General features: G+C 33.7%; 1 protein-coding gene across 2 annotated transcripts in view; it reads right to left on the minus strand.

Moving 5' to 3' along the window:
• Positions 1–1,081: 1,081 nt before the first annotated feature.
• The window catches only part of LOC128234727 (uncharacterized), a 126,581-nt gene continuing 115,194 nt past the window's right edge, over positions 1,082–12,468 (minus strand). Inside the window, exons 1-2 of one of the 2 annotated variants that reach the window (XM_052949168.1) lie at positions 6,466–6,501; positions 1,082–4,026 (exon numbers count right to left, since the gene is read on the minus strand). In XM_052949168.1, coding sequence (XP_052805128.1) covers positions 1,863–3,128 — 1,266 coding nt within the window. In that variant the 5' untranslated portion in view covers positions 3,129–4,026; positions 6,466–6,501 and the 3' untranslated portion in view covers positions 1,082–1,862. Of the gene's footprint in view, positions 4,027–6,465; positions 6,502–12,468 lie in introns of those variants that run through there. The other variant, XM_052949178.1, reaches the window with a different exon arrangement.

The following is a 12,468-nucleotide window of genomic DNA, read 5'->3' on the forward strand; positions in this document are numbered from 1 at the left end:
ATCCTGGTACAGATGTTGCCCAGGGATAAAACACAGAGCTACAGTAATACCCACATCTCAGGCTTTAATGAGTTAACAGTTTAGCCAATTTTTCGCCTGAAGAACAACATACAAATAACATAAAAAAATTGCGATTGCTCCGCGGCGCTTTCATTAAAATATTGTATTCATCATAAGTTTGAAGAAAATATGTACTTGTTATCAGTTAATGGAGTTTTATAATAGGAGCAATGAATTTTACAATACTTAACTTGAATGTATCATCTACAAGATGAATTGGTCTTGATCTATTCTATTATATGCTATTCACTTCCTATAATGTAACTGTTTACATTGCAATGGCGTTTTATGAGATACCTGGTGCCACCAGGCATAATACAATTAACATTATAGTAATAAAGACCCGGAAAAAATGGACTATATGAAGTAAAGACTAATTAGGAATAAGTTGAATCAGATAGATGGCATTGTATGTTTTGGAACATACTTTCCTATGTTACCTGGGTTAGAAAACAAAATATGATTAAATTAAAAGAATGCATTTAATCAACAAAACATTTTTATAAGTAAGTAATGTTCTGAAAAAAGTCAGTGTAACTACTTGTTTCAAAGCTGCAAAAGAGATACACAAATGTTTTCCAACATTAAAATACTTAATTTAGGCAAAACGATAATCGACGCTATTCTATGGTTTGATGGAATTGTATGGGTTTATAGATGTTAGTATTAAAAAGCTGCCATGATCATTTTTTTTAGACCAAGAAATATAAAGGTTATGATTTATTATCAAACTTATTTCTATACAATGTTATATAAGCAAACTGAATGAGTATAAACATTCGTTGGCATTTATTTTATATGCAATATATTGTTGTTTTGTATATGATCATATGTAAGACTTTGCACTTTACCGTACCTACAATATATGCATGTTTGTTATATGATCATATGTAAGACTTTGCACTTTACCGAACCTACACTATATGCATGTTTGTTATATGATCATATGTAAGACTTTGCACTTTACCGAACCTACACTATATGCATGTTTGTTATATGATCATATGCTAGACTTTGCACTTTACCGTACCTACACTATATGCATGTTTGTTATATGATCATATGTAAGACTTTGCACTTTACCGAACTTACACTATATGCATGTTTGTTATATGATCATATGTAAGACTTTGCACTTTACCGTACTTACACTATATGCATGTTTGTTATATGATCATATGTAAGACTTTGCACTTTACCGAACCTACACTATATGCATGTTTGTTATATGATCATATGTAAGACTTTGCACTTTACCGTACCTACACTATATACATGTTTGTTATATGATCACATGCTGGACTTTGCACTTAAACGCACCTGTCTTAATATTGAGATCTTCCTTATTTATCGGCATTTGCACGTACTTTTGAGCAGTATAACATTAAAGTGGAATCCTTATAACGAATAATTTAACGGGTAAAAGATAATCTAATTTGGTGAAAATGTTTCAAATATTTAGGTTTCTTACACTATTCCTTGAGAACTACTCTTTTTCATCGTATTTACAAATGTGATTTGTGTTTTGACCATTTGAAGTGTATTTCTGAGTGTAGTAATGACAAAAATCTTTACTTGTAATTATTGTAACGATTTGTGGTATAACTCGATATAACGGAATGAATTTAGTAAATAAAATAGCATTTTTACCAAAATATTTTATCTGGTTTCATACAATATCAAAGATACAATTGTTTGCATTTGTGTTTTCTTTTTCTTTTTTTTTATCTGGTGTTTATCACGTATAATGCGTACACCATAGCCCAAAAATTACTATTTCATACTATTTAACTGCATCAATATTACACTGTGTGCTCATCGAGCAAAACACTATCGGGTAATTTAATCATTCGATTCGTTGACGTCATTTCTATCGTCTTGCCAGTAGCATTTGATGTCGGACCCCATCCCGAGGCACCGTACTTACTCATATCTGCATCATCAAAGTCAATATCAGTGATGAGCAAACGCTTTACAGCTCTGCTTGGTGTAGTTGCTGATACCTCAGAAGACATTTTGGACTTTGAAGATGTTTTCGATGAAAAAACTTCTGGAATCTCGTCGATGAATGTAAAAGCCTGAGCGGGTGGTGAGCCAACCTTTTGTTCTGGCATGGTAATATCTGACCGTGTTGTTGGATATTCTTTAAGCGACATCGAACGTGTGAAAGGTGTATTGGGCGTATGCTTATATCCTGTGGGGGAAATAGTTTCGTCTTGTTTTGAGTCCTGTCTCATAAACGTCGGTATTTTCGGATCTTTCGCTAAAGGTGAACATGGCTGATTAAAAAAGCAAACACTACCATCAGCTTGTATAGAGTATGCCCGAAATTGTCGCGTATGATGATGGGGCTGTGAGCAGTTTATCCGTCCCAATGAATTTCTATGTTGACTGTTTGCCTGGCCGTGAGGATGTACATGGCAATGGCGTTGGCCGTTTTGTATCGCTAATTTGTCAGGATTCACAGTCCGCATTGACTGTGTAGGATCATGAAGAGGAACTTCATAGAATGCTTCGTCGTCAAATTCGGACACAAAGTCGTCGTCATTGCCGTGTGTAACAGTTTCACTACACTCAAACTGATCATCACGGTACATCGATGAAATTGTGTCGTATCTAGTTGAGCTTTTCGATTTCTTTCCTCTGTATCGAAGAGGAACTTTGCACCTTGACAACAAGACGATAAGTACAATAACTGAAAGGGCCAACACAGCCCCTATGCTGCTTCCCACTGAAACAGGTAGTTGCCAGTTTGTTGTTGAGGCATCCGTACATTCTCGATAATCTGTTGTATTGCTTGTGTACACAACGAGGCAAATTTTATAGTATGTGTCTGCTACTAAATGTTCTACTTCATATTCACGTTCATTTGAGTGAAGCAATGGTCCGTATTGAATATATTGGCTTGCAACCTTTTGATAATGCACCTGAAATTGCCGCACTAGAGGTATATTTGCCGCTTTTAGTTTCCAACCCACTTGAATTGACGAGTCTGAAGATGATAAAACATCAAATGTGTCGACGAAACTGTCTTCGAACAAAGTTGAAGTTTCCATATTTAATATCATTTGTCAGTTTGAAGTGGTGAAATATCAAACCAGATTGAAATCTCTGAAAGCGTCTCAATTATTCATCGATTGTTCACCTGATCTATTATCACACTCTACGGGTTTAATGACAGGCAGGATCGTTTAGTTTTTTTAATTTGTAGATAATAAATTGACGAAGAATGCACCTATAACTCTCCTTCCTGTTAGAATATACGTACTAATTATTCCGCTGTATTTGGTTCATCCATATTACTAATACTATATTAAATTTAATTATATCGGGTGTTTTCGTTTTTACACACCAACACATGAAACTGCTAATAATTGTGCTAAGCAAAGAACAGCCGCGACTTCATCTTCCTACGCTGTCGTATATTAAATGAGATCCTTTAATTAAGAAATTGGAATATTTGAAACTTAAATCTGATGAAGCCGCTTGTCGTCTTTGTGTACTGACAATTAATATCTATTTCTAAAGGACTTAAATGACTTCAGTTTTTCATGGTAACGCATTTGATTTATATCTTATCCTGACATTGTAAGCACATACATAGTGTTATATGTAAAATAACGATTATGCATGGATTGACGCGTCTATTATCGAATTCATACTTTCATGTGGTTTGGTTAATGCATGGTAATTATTCAACTTGCTTTCCAACATAGACTCGTCTCTCGTCTCAAAGTTATTCTTATTATCAACGTTTTTTTTTACATGTTTCACCGTGGTCGGACAGTATTTGCTAAATGACCACAGAGGGAGAAATGGCCATGCTTCATTCCTTTTCTACAGCTGTGTTACTTCCCGTTGTTAAGAGATCCCAGGTCATCTATAATTCACTACATAGAAGATATCTTCGAATCTTTCCAATCTGATAAACGAGTTGTTGTCCTTTTCAAATTCTCTTGGGGTTATCTGAAATAAAAGAACAACATATAAACATTGATTAAGAAATAAGATTTCGTATTTTATGCTTCCTCCTCGTAGCACGTGTTTTATATGTGCAGAATGTTTAATAAACATAGAACATTAATGTTCTGTAAATGTAATATTTTTTATTATATACCCATCATAAAACCACATACATATCGCAAAATTCGTTAGTCAGTATTCCACTCCAGTGCAATACGGCCGTATTCAACTCTTGTGAGGTCACGTCATAACAAGTATCGTAACAAGCGCGATGTTAAAATGACGTCATAAAACAAAATAGTGCGTTGTAAAAATTTCATTTACTATAAAAACATGTGGATTTTAATTGATCTAACCAGTTATGTATATAATAAAAGGGTTATTAGTACTGCGTTTTGATCCGGAATGTCGTATTCGACTCTCGTGGATTTTTGCAGTTTGATTTCAATCGGCTTGCGCCTCGTGAAATCCGAATCTGCAAAACCCCACTCGAGTCGAATACAACCTCCCGGGTCAAAACGCAATACTAATAACCCCATTATATTGTTATAATAATGGTTTTACATTACTGTATCTATATTAATAATGACAATGATAAATAGGTTAAAATGATAATAAATGTCCTTATAAACATCTTGTATCCTCACATTCTTAATCATATTCATGAACTAAACAAAAACGGATGTTTTTTTGATTTGATAAGGAATTAGAATTTTAGATATAAAGTCTTATAAACCAAAGAAACCATTTTACTTTCCAGACAAAATTTGAAAGTTCTTTCAAAGTTCTTAGTGTTTTGCTTTCTTTTATATAGATACCCAATGGAAGTTCGGTATGATCAATACACAAGCCGTGTTTTTTTCTGATACAACAAAAGAATATTATTCATTTCGTTTTTGATGTGGTAAAAACAACTTTGCTCTATATTTCCTACGTGATTGAGTAACACTTTGTAAATAATATGGCAGATTGACTGTTAAAACGTGGCTGTTTGACTCCCCTGTTCTTCGCAGAAAAACTCGGGGGTTTGTCATAACGTTGGTGTCATAGCAGCGTCTTCGGCAAGTAAGAGCTTGAACCTTGGCCATCATTCAAAAACCTTTTAACTATCAAAATGAAACTAAACTTCAGATAAAGCTGTTTTAATTATCAACAGCTTGTCTGTTCAATTTTGATAACTGAAAAGAGATGCACGATACAGATATTGGAGGTTGGTATAAAATACCTCAACTCCTTTAAACAGTACTAATCGTACCGCCATATTGTCTGCCTATTCATTGGAAACTGGATGATATGGATTAAATTATTATTAATGAGGATAATGAAACTAATACTATTTGTATTGCTTCAATTAATATTACGACTAAAACTAAGGCTCACTTAATCCACGCTTATCTGCATTTATGTCATGATATATTCCAACGAAATATTAATATATGCTCGCAAAATGCGTATTATCATCCCCATCCTAGCCAAAAATAAAAGTCGAAATTTGAACCTTATGTAGTTTTATTTACATTGAAACCGCTTATCGTTGACAACCGTTTTGCCTGTAAAACGGATAGAAAGCTACTTTAAATTATTCATATCCAGATTTTAGACTCTGGACTAGTGGACGTGTTTGATTCTTTGTTTCATGCAGGCGTTCTGATAACCAACTGAACCTGGAATTAAATAATAAGTATTGCATATTTTAATGCGCATTCTATAAGGCTCCTTTTGTCATTTCCAGACAATTTATGCCTTGCATCGTATATTCTATATCAAGTTGTGAATTAAGCTAATCTTGACTCTTGAATTGTTTTGAATCAATGAGTATTACATGTATAAGACAGTTGTATCAAACAAGTAAACAACTATAGGTTGTAAAACTTATTGACAGTCGATCTGATATGATCAGTTGATACATGCAATTGTTTACATAAATAACACGGTGTTTTGACAATTGGATTATTTTTTGTATGGCGTTATTTTCCTGCTAAATCAATAAATTTGGTTGAATTCGAATATACTTTAAATATGCTAAAATGTAAAAAAATCAACCAAGAAAAAGTAAATAAAATTCACTTACATGCGGACAGTAAATTTCCACAGATTATGATATATTTTATAATATACCAGATTTTTATAGCGCTCTTTTCTTAAATACAATAAAGGTTTAAAAGCGCCGAAAAGCACATCATATTGCAGCGTAATTGCTTTGCCTGATGGTATCGTGATTTTATTTGCAAACTATTTATCAAACGTATCACATTAATATTTTTATATGTTTTTTTTTCATTGATAAAATTTGTCTCTGCTTTATGTAGAAAAAAATAAATAATGCAGCTTACTTAACATTGTATTTATGTTCGGTTGATATGTTACTTTTTAAATAAATGAAAAACCCACAATATAAACAATACACAACAAAATGGCTACACAAAATACCGAAGTACTCACAATTAAATATCCACTTTCTGGAAGAGAAATGACGAATGTATACACTTTAAACGAATATTTGCTGTTTGTTCAACATAATAACATCTTGCAATGTAAAATGTCTTACAATAGTTCACAAACTCATTGCATGCATTTTTCTATATACCTCTCACGACACAATATTTCACATATCGATTGCATTCATTTCGCTATAAACCTTTCACATCCAGTCATTAATTATTATCTTCCCTATCGTTCCTAGATACTCCAGTTAAAGTTTTACAACATACACGATATACGCCGTATATTGAATGCTCGCGATTCTATGAAAATATATTTCTAGTAAGGCTGTAATAACAGCGCAACCACGGTGGGAAAGCTCTGCCGCACGTCACAAGCCAGTATCGATCTCAGTGGAAGCCGCTAAGAATATTATTCGTCATTAATTTATTAAAAGAAGCAACACTGGAATAATTCTGTAATATCGATGGAAACATATGTTAATCTTTATAACCTGTGGAAGCACTTGAACACCATTGATCATGCAGCCTTATTTGTTTTTTACATGATAGCTTGTCTTTATAAATAAGAGTATTCACGGTATTAAAAAAGCTGCGGTGTCGTTTTGTCCATGCCATATATTTGTCCAGCAGCTTGGCAAACTGTTGTAGTGTCTTTTTGCTAATAACAGTCTTTGTCTGAAGATTTACAAAATAAATGAGCTTTCACACATCTCCAAAGCTGAAGTATAAACCAATACGTCGTTTTTTTCAACTCGTCGGATTACAAAATTTACCTAGTGCTAACCCAGTGGCAATATTCTTTTGTTAGTGTCTTTTTTTCTCTTATGCGCGGAAAAAGACTCGGCAGTGTCGATATAAACCACCTGAAAAACTGCATTATAACCTCTCCTTCTCTGTTATTCCTTCTGCTTGAGTACGAAATGCAACTGGCGTTACTTAAGTGACAATATCTTTCCAAAGTCATTTTGTCTCTTTACAGCTCGGCAAAATACGCGGAGGTTTCGAGATCACCCATCTTAGAAGCAGCAACATAAACCACTATGTCGTGGTAATTCATACGGCACACCTACTACCCAAAGTTAAACAAATCCTACATGCATTCACATGTCCTGGTCGCACGGAACCTCTCCACGTCGACGTGGTCGCTTGCGAGGGGAACGTTTGGGTCAAGGTGGTGGCACGAAAGGCTCAGGCACTGCACCTAATATTTAACGGTATGTAAAGTTAATGATGACATTATTACCTTTATTCAATGAAAAAACCTAACTTACATGACGTCAACTCTTGGTTCACGGCGTGTAGAAAACACGCTTCAATCTATGTCAGTTAAAATACATTGCGTAACATCTTAATGACTACGAAGGGCTATCTTTCTCCGACCTTGTTAGTCATAAAGATTTTACACGTTACGTGACTTCTATCCATATTTAGTAAAATAGCATGTAGGACTTCATATCAAATATTAAACGATAAACGTTAATGTTGAAACGTTATACTAGTTATGGTATGGCACATCCTGTTTTTTTGCCAATACAATTTAATCTAAACATCATTGTATATATATATCAAAGAATTCTCTATAATTATTTTTGGCATATTTTCTGTAGCTAGAAATAATAGAAAACACCATGTGTAAATTCAAATAAAAAAAGTTGTTTAGTATCTCTTATATTTTTTTAAAACCGCCTTTTGGTGTGTTTTTCGTTAGTATTCTGTTTTGTGTTTTCGATGGTAAACAGCTATCTGTTCATATTACTAGAAAGTGAGATAGACAAGATAGAAGAATATTATTGATGAAACGGCATTTTATCTGGTAAGCTAATGGATTGATAGGATATCCGTTCTGCAAAGAGATCAAGTGATAAAGTGTTCGTTTTTGTCAGGGAATATAGATTGTGGCAGAAATATCGTGACTGAAATAACATTATTGTATTTGCAAAATGTCTCATTTATTAAATCACATATTCTTTTAAGTTTAAAATGCAGATGATTGATAATACAATATTCTGAATTTATTCGTGTTTTACAGGACAGGGCTAGTTTGGAGAAAAAGACATCGTCAGTCAGGCGGCGGACTACGTTTCTTGTTCAAGATTCCATACCGTCAACTTTGTTGAACCAAAGATATTGTTCGCGTTCTATGGAGGTGTTACACGCATTATTGCTGCAGAATTACACCGGCTAGGTGTCAGTGCTGGCTGTAGGTCATGTGGTCGATGTATATGAAGTCATTTAAAAGAAATTAACTGGTTTGCAGTTATGTAACACAGATAGCGATGAAAGTGATTCCAGCAGTACAGAAGAAGTATCGTTCAAGCGTAGGTTTACAGAAGACCCGCAAAGCAAATATATTTCTAAGGATTATGAAGCCATTTCCACATGTGCAAATGTTGAGCTTCGATGCAAAAGTGTAAAATCAGGATTTGAGAAGGATTATAATGTCAATTATTTTATGGAAAAAATTGAGCCCAAAAGACTAAGCCATGAATCAATTGACGAAAACATTGCACAAAATACTGACCGCTCCGCAAACTGGTGTACTGAATTAGATAAAACAATAGATTCTTTAAAAGCAAATAATGCTCAATCAACTCCATGCACTGAAATGAAACAATCAGAAAATGTCAAATCAGATGTGTTATTTCATCACAATACGTCTTTTGACATGGTTACACATGAAAACCATTTCCAGTCGAACTCTGATTTGCAAAATGAACTTCCGGAAAAGAGCGATTTCATAATAGCAAAATGGACATTTGGCGGAGTGTCAATGCTCAATTTCATCGATGACGATTTATTAATCAATCCATTAGTTGATTTTTCTCCTATGGTATCTGTATTGCAACAGAGCAAAATAAACACAGTTGACAGAATTGCACGAGTGAATTTAGATTTGACAGCCCTCATAACTTTGGTGTCTGTGGTGGCCCACGGAGGCTGTTACTTCCGGTTTAAAGAGAAAATTTTATGTGAGTAAGCAGAGGAAATGAGAAAGTCCAGTGTTGCGCAAATTGACATCATTTTTATATGTAATGTTACAACGTAATGATATAAATACATCATATATGCCAATTATTGAGACATTTTCCTCTTTGCAGCAAAAACAATCTCGTTTAGATTAATTTAATTGTCATTCTGACAGTTTTTAGCTACTAATATGGAGAGCTATACTACTCTCTCTAGCTTTTTTGTGAAGGTTGAGCATGTAACCACATTTCAGTCCATGTCCCATTAAATACTTCATTATTGGCAATGAAAAATTAGGCAGGTGTTTCCAACTATCCATTCTACTTAATTAATGCAGTTAGATTACTTTTTATTGTATATAATGCATATTATGTAAATGATGGTCCTTTTTATTCGCCATAGAAATTTTGGGTAATGTTTTACATGTAAGCATGCATGTTGAGTCAATATCTCAGCAACAACTTTAGACATGTTTCAAAACCAATGTGTTCCAAACTAAAATTAACTTAGTAAAGATTCTTGTATCTGGTTAAAGAACAACCACTTCCATGTTTTTCATTGAAACTTTATACGAAGACTCTCATCAATCAAACCTATTTCATGTAAGATAATTCATTGATCATATAAATTAAATCATGACCCTTTATTATTCGAATTCGAATTTCTGGTTAATGTTTTGTATGTAAAGCCTATTCTAGTCAACAACTATCTAAGCTTGCATTTATTGCAAAGTTTGCCCCTCTATCATTTTATTAAGAAATTTTACTTCAGGGTTTACAAGTCCGTATCTCTGCAACTACTTGATAGTATTCTTTGTATTGAATTTAAACTATTTACAATTAAATATGATAACTCCATCTTGCATATAATGCAAAGTTTTGTCTTTTTTGTTTGTCATAGAAATTCTGGACAATGTTATGCTGGTTAGGACACATAAGTAAATGTTTCTATATAGCAACTATTCAACATATTGCACTGAAACATTGTACAAGGGTTCTCAATCATCCGTCGTACTTAATTCATTCAATTGGATAATCTATTTTGCATATAATTCACATTATGGCCGTTTATTATTCGGCACTAGGATTTTGCGTGACATTGAATGTTACAGAGATCCATGCATGTTTCACAAAAGTTTGCAGTCATTAAACTTAAAAGCGGCCAAACCGTCTGGCGCGCTGTCTCTGTGACGGCTGTTGTTTACTTGTAAAATATTCTATGAAACCGAACCTGCGTTTTTATTAAAGTACATACGCATTTCTTGTTTATTAGAAATGCACTTATCAACGGGTACATATTGCAAATATAAGTAACTTCAAATGATTAATTACATCAGAAGCTCGTTAAATGTGCATACTTCTTTGTCTCCTCTGAAATTAATCTCCACTGATTACAAATTATGCAATACTGATTAATCAACCGATATGAAATATTCTGCCTTCTAAATAAGTTTGAAAAAATGAGGCGTAAAATGTTTCATTATTTTCTTCCTGAATATGATATTGCTTTTAATTGTTAATTACAAGAAAGCATTTTTTTTGCGTGTCAAACAGCAGTAGATAGCTTTACCAGAATTCTGGAAACGCTTGGAGGTCCAGGTGTAAAGAGACGTGCAGAGGATCTGTTGTCAAGCGTGAATGTTGTTCCTGACAACCCGTCGAATTGAGCCGACGTTATGACGAATACTGGGAAAATAAAAGACCGGTCAAAGGTAAAGGATGTTTCAAATGATTTTATATAATTTTAATAAAATAAAATAACATACGTTGGTCTTTATATATCCATTTCGTTTTTAATGTTGAAAGTACATATAATTGATTTATGAACCTTACTTTATAAACCTAGTTGGCGGACATGGAGTTGCTGGTTTTCAGGAAATATTTGGAACTGGTGATAGTTTGAGGGCTGTAACAGTGACCGTGAACTCCGGATTAGTACGAGCTGCTCACCACCAGGTAAAGGAAAAAGGTCAAGGCAAGGCAAAAACTAAGTACGAATATTTAATGCAAATCATAATTGCAATTTGTCAGCATTTTAAATTGGTTTTCACCATATACGTACACGCTACAGAAGCATTTTGACATCATAAGAACATAAACCAAGGCACAATAACTTTAAATGCTCATCCTCGCCATCCGCTGTCTAACTTATTTGGCTCAATGTTGATAAATGACTATCATTAGGCCTAAGGAAACGTAATTGAAAATCGAGAATCCTGCGCGAAAAAAGTCATTATCATAAGGTGTTTTATAATAGACTGAAAGATGCACCCTCTGACTCCATTTTAGAAAAGTTGGAAGTGGATCTTAAATTGTTAATGACCCCGAAAGAAGTCATATTTCAATGTCCATGCTGAAACTTTGTCACGGAGGGAGGGATTTAAAAACATACTTGGCACATATGTTTAAAGACGACGTGTCGTGTATATAACCATTCCACTTTTCAGAGTTCAAGGTCACATTTAGAGTTTAATCTTTTATTGAACGCTACATCTATTTACATCGAGTACAGCTTGTGATGTTTAGACTGTAACTTAGTCATGCACGGAGGGATTTTAAAATGACTTTGTTATTACGGTTACGTGAACAATATGCAACGTGCTACGAATTCACTTACTTCTCTTTCACTGCTAATTTATAAACATATAGCACGTTTCTAAGTTGAATCTTCATGAAACTCAATGGATTTGATGCATTAGTAAAACAATTGAGAAAGAAGTTTATATATTGGTTTTAAACAAAATTATCTTTTTTTCGTTATGATTGATTTTTTGTGTTTAGTATACAAATATCATACACTATCATAAAAGATCAAAGTACATGATCATATCTCGCTAACAAATCAAGTATACATTATTCCAAATGTTACCCATAGGTTGTTGAACGATTAAAACTATGATAGCAAGTATGTACCTTGTTGCTACTAGTAACACAGTCAAAAATGACAACAGAGGCCAGTTTCTGATATCATTTTTAACAAAAACAAGGAACTATGTTAAATTTGATCCACTGTTCTTTTTACGTATTATGCGGAG

The sequence above is a fragment of the Mya arenaria genome, chromosome 1 (genome assembly GCF_026914265.1).
Source record: "Mya arenaria isolate MELC-2E11 chromosome 1, ASM2691426v1".
Lineage (NCBI taxonomy): Eukaryota > Metazoa > Mollusca > Bivalvia > Myida > Myidae > Mya > Mya arenaria.